Below are 6,138 nucleotides of genomic sequence, written 5' to 3'. Positions count from 1 at the left end.
TCCGGTTTCTCTCGTCAGAAAGAGCCGACTGGCCGGACGGGTGGGGACAGGGCGAGGGGAGCCTTTGGGTGGGGGGAATGAGGTGAACGTCTAAGGAATTGGAGAAGAGCCCCCGCCTTCCCCCTGGTCGGCGGGCTGCTTCGGGCCCAAGCTGTGGGGTCTTTGTTAAATCTGCCTTAGGAAGATTGGACCCAGGCTGGAAGACTCCCACCCACCCTCCACGGAGCCCGAGACGACTGCCCGGAAAGGAGGAGGGGGAAGGGGTTTGAAGACCCCGCATCCGGAGCAGAGGAGATGGAGGCAGTGGGCCTGTCCAGGTCGCGACCCTCGTGGGATCGAAAGCCCGAGACGACCGAAAGCTGGATTCCAGTCGCCCCTGGTTTCCTCTCGGGGTCTCCCCGTGTTAGCAGGGAGGCCGAGCACGCTGGCGGACCCTCCTAGCACGGTCCCAGGTAAGCGGGCCGCCAAACGACTTGTAGATGACCACCAAAGCAGCCCGCCCGGGGCCTTCTCCCGGGCCGAGGACGGTGGGACGCGGGGAGGCTGCCCGCGGGCCGGACGAGGGGCGAGAGGCCCGGCCTGAGCCGGAATGTCCCGGGGGGACCGCGGTGGAATGGGCAGAGCGTCGTAGGCCCCGCCAGGTCCGACGGGAAGCGGATTTTGCTGCCCTTCTTCCAAGGGGAATCACCGGCAACGGGGCGAGTCCCTTGAGGCGGGAGCCCCAGACGCTAAGGGGCAGCGGGCAACTCGTCTCCATCCGGGCAGTCGTTCTCAGCGGTCTCGGGAACCTCCCCAGCCCAAAGCCTCGCTACGGTCCCGGAAACCCAGAGCTCGGGGGTCAGGCTGGAGGTAGATGTGGCTAGCGGAGAGAAGCGGGGGGCAACTATCGAGACCGAGGAGTGGGCAGAGCCCAGCCGGCAGCAGGTTGAAGGGCCTAGGGAGCGTCGGAATCGCGGGCCGGGATTTCGGGCTCCCCCTCGGCCGGCTTCTCTGTCACAACGGGGAATCCGGAAACATTCAGTGGTTAATCGCTCTGGCTGAGGAAGGGGCGACACAAACATTTCCCTCTGGATCTGACGTCCTTAAACTAAGCTTCGACTCCCGTCCGCCGCCCGGACGTCCGGTCCGGTTCCCGGGGGCCGGCGAGCTCGACGGCCGACGTTCCTCCGCGTGAGAAGAGGAAGCCCTGGACTTGAAAACGAACCTATGGTCCTGGGAGTAGCTGGCCGGCCCCAAAACGGCCTAGTCCGGCTCGGCTGTTCCTCGAGACTCGGGTTCTAGTCCTGGCTCTGCCAGGCCACCTCAGGTGAGTCGCTTCTTCGTGCCGGGCCTCCGCTCCCCCTTCAGCAAGGTGGGGCTGAAGCCACTTCTCCCCGTCTCAGCGGGCCGGGGACTCTGTCCGCTCTGAAGACGCTGCCTCCACCCCAGCTTTGGGCGCGGAGTTGGGCACGTGGTCGGCATTTAATACCTCTCACCTTAGGAAGCGGGGCCCGCTCCCTTGACGTCTAGCCAGGTTCTTGTGACGAAACGGTTGAAACGTGTGAGCTCCTGAGGTCTGCTAGGGAAGGACCAGCCGACCACCTTCGACGACCACTCGGGTGAGACTCGGGGCGCTCCCTTTCTCCCCGGGGACCGCCACCAGGGTCGCGCGCCTACCGATCGAAAGCGGCGGGGCTCCCACCTGAGGGTCGGCGCGCCTTTCAAGGGCGGACCGGGTCGTCGCCGGACGACGGACCGGACGGTTGCCGGGTCCATGAAGGAAGTTGCGCTCTGGGCTTGCGGGGACACTCTCCGTCTGGAAGATCGGGGCTCCCGGCTCACCCATCCGGTGGAGGGGTCTCTCCATCTCCCTCCTCCTCCCTCTCCCTCCACATTCTTCCTGTCTGGGACTCGTGCTCGCTCTCTAAACCACACGGGGATGGGTTTTCGCTCCCGGAAGGCTCCCGTCCTGCCCACCGGTCCTCAGGTGGACGTTCCAGTTCGGCCCCCACCCTGCCGTTTTCCTCGGCCCGAAGCCGACTCTGAAACCCCTGGGAGTGGACCTCTTCTACACGACCCCCGGGGTGGGTCCCCCACGCCCCCGGCCTCGATTCCCACAGAACTCCGCAGAGGTAACCAACGATCCACAGCCCCGCCGAATAACTCGGGTCCGTAAACACTAGTAAACTCCTTGGCACAGTGGAGGAAAAAACCGCCCGCAAAGAGCGGTAAAACCCTGACTGGAGACAGAGATCCGGAGTCACTTGGGGATGGGGGATAAAGTGCAGCCGGCTAAAGACGGGAAGACACCTCTCCAACATGTCAGGGAGTGTGCGTGCGTGTGTTTGAGGGGGAGGAGAAGGGGCCTTTTTGTTGGAACCACAGGTCAACCGCCTCCTGGGTGAGCTGGGGGCTCAATCCCACGCCCCCCACTTCCAGTTTGGCAAAATCACCGCTCAGGGAGAGACCTCCCCTCCCCGCCGGTGTCGAGACCCCTTCCCGATGGGGTTTCCGTTCCCGGACGAGGAGAGCGGAAGTTGGGAAAAATCACCTTCCCCCCCTCCCGGGGCCGCATCTCAGATCCGAACCCAGATTCGGAGGGAAGGGACGCCGGAGCGTCCTCGGGGCGGCGGGTCCGGCTCGGAACTGCCAATCCTTCTTGGGGGGGCACCCCCTCGGCCCCCCGAGATCCCAGCCCGATCCCGCCGTCCGCCTCGCGGTGCGGTGCCGGGGTCGGTCGGGGTCTCTCAGCCTTTATCCCGCCCGCCCACCAACCCCCGGCCCGGCTGAGTTTTTCAAATACAAATTCTTCATGTGCGTGTGTATATATATATATATACATATAAGTATATATATTACCATCACCTGCACACGCACACACCACATACGCACCCGACACACACACACAGCACGCACACATTTCACAGCTCAAATCCCAGCTTCCTTCTCGCAGCCGCTGACGGTCGGGAACGCGTGGGCCGATCCCACCCTTCCCGTCCCTCCGTGGGCGTCTCGGGGGTCGGGGTTCGGGGGGGGGGGTGGTCAGGGGCTGCCGACGCTCGTCTTGGAAGCTTCGTGGCCGTTGGCTTGGCTGGTCTGCCTCTCGGGGGGCTCGGGGGCCTCGGGCTGGTACCTGTACCTGTAGCCGTACGGACGGAGGTGGTAGGTCAGATATTCCAGCTGGTACATAGTGGTGGGGTCCACGTAGTGGAATGAGATGGCGAGATCCGAACAGCACCCGGGACCCTAAAGGGGAAAGAAAAAAACCCCGCCAAAATTGGCTTCATCGTAACCCTCTTCCCCAATTCGGCACATCCGGTCTCGGATTTAGCATCACGAGGGCTTCTCCCTGGCAATTCATTCATTCATTCCTTCAATCGTATTGATTGAGCGCTTCCTGTGTGCACAGCACTGGACTAAGCGCTCGGGAAGTACAAACTGGCAACAGATAGAGACGATCCCTACCCAACGACGGGCTCCCAGTCTAGAAGGGGGGGGGGGGGCAGACGACAAAACATGCAGACGGGTGTCAAAATCGTCAGAACAAAAATAAGCGCTTAGTACAGTGCTCTGCACACAGTAAGCGCTCAATAATAATAATAATAATAATGGCATTTATTAAGCGCTTACAACGTGCAAAGCACTGTTCTAAGCGCTGGGGAGTTTACAAGGTGATCAGGTTGTCCCACGGGGGGCTCACAGTTTTAATCCCCATTTTCCAGATGAGGTAATAACTGAGGCACAGAGAAGTTAAGTGACTTGCCCAAGGTCACACACAGTTTTAATCCCCATTTTCCAGATGAGGTAATAACTGAGGCCCAGAGAAGTGAAGTGACTTGCCCAAGGTCACACAGCTGACAAGTGGCAGAGACAATCCCTACCCAACGACGGGCTCCCAGTCTAGAAGGGGGAGACAGACGACAAAACATGCAGACGGGGGTCAAAATCGTCAGAACAAAAATAAGCGCTTAGTACAGTGCTCTGCACACAGTAAGCGCTCAATAATAATAATAATAATAATAATGGCATTTATTAAGTGCTTACAACGTGCAAAGCACTGTTCTAAGCGCTGGGGAGCTTACAAGGTGATCAGGTTGTCCCACGGGGGGCTCACAGTTTTAATCCCCATTTTCCAGATGAGGTAATAAGTGAGGCACAGAGAAGTGAAGTGACTTGCCCAAGGTCACCCACAGTTTTAATCCCCATTTTCCGGATGAGGTAATAACTGAGGCCCAGAGAAGTGAAGTGACTTGCCCAAGGTCACACAGCTGACAAGTGGCAGAGCCGGGATTTGAACTGATGACCGCTGACTCCAAAGCCCGTGGTCTTTCCACTGAGCCACGCTGCTTCCATGAATAAATCAATCAATCAATAAATACGACTGAATGAAAATACAATTATAGCTATATATACACCATCAATAAAGCAGAGTAATAAATAAGTACAAATGTACCCAATTGGGTAGTGATAATAATAATGGCATTTGTTAAGCGCTTACTATGTGCCAAGCACCATTTTAAGCACTGGAGTAGATACAGGGTAATCAGGTTGTCCCACATCATCATCATCATCATCAATCGTATTTATTGAGCGCTTACTATGTGCAGAGCACTGTACTAAGCGCTTGGGAAGTACAAATTGGCAACACATAGAGACAGTCCCTACACAACAGTGGGCTCACAGTCTAAAAGGGGGAGACAGAGAACGAAACCAAACATATCAACAAAATAAAATAAATAAGATAGATATGTACAAGTAAAATAAATAAATAAATAAATAGAGTAATAGAGCCCACATGGGGCTCAGGTATTTGTTAAGCGCTTACTATGTGCCAAGCACTATTTTAAGCGCTGGAGTAGATACAGAGTAATCAGGTTGTCCCACATGGGGCTCACAGTCTTCATCCCCATTTTACAGATGAGGCCACTGAGGCCCAGAGAAGTTAAGTGACTTGTCCAAAGTCACACAGCTGACGAGTGGCGGAGCCGGGATTAGAACCCATGACCTCGGACTCCCAAGTCCGGGCTCGTTCCACTAAGCCACGCTGTTTTTTCTGGAAGGGAAAATGAAAACCCACCTACGTTGTGACTCAAGGATCCATTTGGGAGAAATGTCGGGGCGAGGAACTGAATCCATCAGATTAAATCAATCGTATTTATCGAGCGTTAATCAGTCTTAATCAGATTAAGGCCGTGAGCCCCGTGCGCGACACGGACTGTGCCCGGCCTGATTACTCACTGAAATTTTCATCTGTAAAATGGGGATTAAGACTGTGAGCCCCACGTGGGACAACCTGATCACTTTGTATCCCCCAAGCGCTTAGAACAGTGCTTTGCACATAGTAAGCGCTTAACAAATGCCAACATTATTATTATTATTATTATTATTATTATTATTATTATTACTCGATCTACCCAGAGTTTAGTAAAGTGCCTGACCCAGGATAAATACAGGCCTTAAATACCATTAAAATAGCTTTCAAGACCAATTAATCCTACTCATTGAGCACTTACTGTGTGCAGAGCACTGTAATAAGAATAATAATAATAATGTTGGTATTTGTTAAGCGCTTTCTATGTGCAAAGCACTGTTCTAAGCGCTGGGGGGAATGCAAGAAGATGAGGTTGTCCCATGTGGGGCTCACAGTCTTCATCCCCATTTTACAGATGAGGGAACTGAGGCCCAGAGAAGTGAAGTGACTTGCCCGAGGTCACACAGCAGACATGTGGGGGAGGCGGGATTCGAACCCCTGACCTGTGACACCCAAGCCCGCGCTCTTTCCACCGAGCCACGCTGCTGTACTAAGAGCTTAGGCGAGTACAATCAAACAAGTACGCAGGCAGGATAATAATAACATTAATAATAATATTTAATAATAATTAATAAGAATAATAACGGTATTTGTTAAGCACTTACTAATTGCCAGGCACTGTACTAAGCACTGGCGTGGCTCACTGGAAAGAGCCTGGGCTTTGGAGTCAGAGGTCATGGGTTCAAATCCCAGCTCCACCAACTGTCAGCTGTGTGACTTTGGGCAAGTCACTTCACTTCTCTGGGCCTCAGTTACCTCATCTGTAAAATGGGGATGAAGCCTGTGAGCCCCCCGTGGGACAACCTGATCACCTTGTAACCTCCCCAGCGCTTAGAACGGTGCTTTGC

The 6,138-nt window shown here is 55.2% G+C and overlaps 1 protein-coding gene across 1 annotated transcript in view; it reads right to left on the bottom strand.

The window, feature by feature from the left end:
- Positions 1-1,128: 1,128 nt before the first annotated feature.
- Positions 1,129-6,138, bottom strand: part of C1GALT1 (core 1 synthase, glycoprotein-N-acetylgalactosamine 3-beta-galactosyltransferase 1) — a 59,315-nt gene continuing 54,305 nt past the window's right edge. The window contains exon 4 of the mRNA XM_038770328.1: positions 1,129-3,225. Within this exon, the coding sequence (XP_038626256.1) occupies positions 3,022-3,225 (204 nt within the window). The 3' untranslated portion in view covers positions 1,129-3,021. The remainder of the gene's footprint in view (positions 3,226-6,138) is intronic.

Source organism: Tachyglossus aculeatus, chromosome 2 (genome assembly GCF_015852505.1).
Source record: "Tachyglossus aculeatus isolate mTacAcu1 chromosome 2, mTacAcu1.pri, whole genome shotgun sequence".
Lineage (NCBI taxonomy): Eukaryota > Metazoa > Chordata > Mammalia > Monotremata > Tachyglossidae > Tachyglossus > Tachyglossus aculeatus.
The sequence above is the reverse complement of the archived record's forward strand: the minus strand, read 5'-3'. Positions and strand labels throughout refer to the sequence as shown.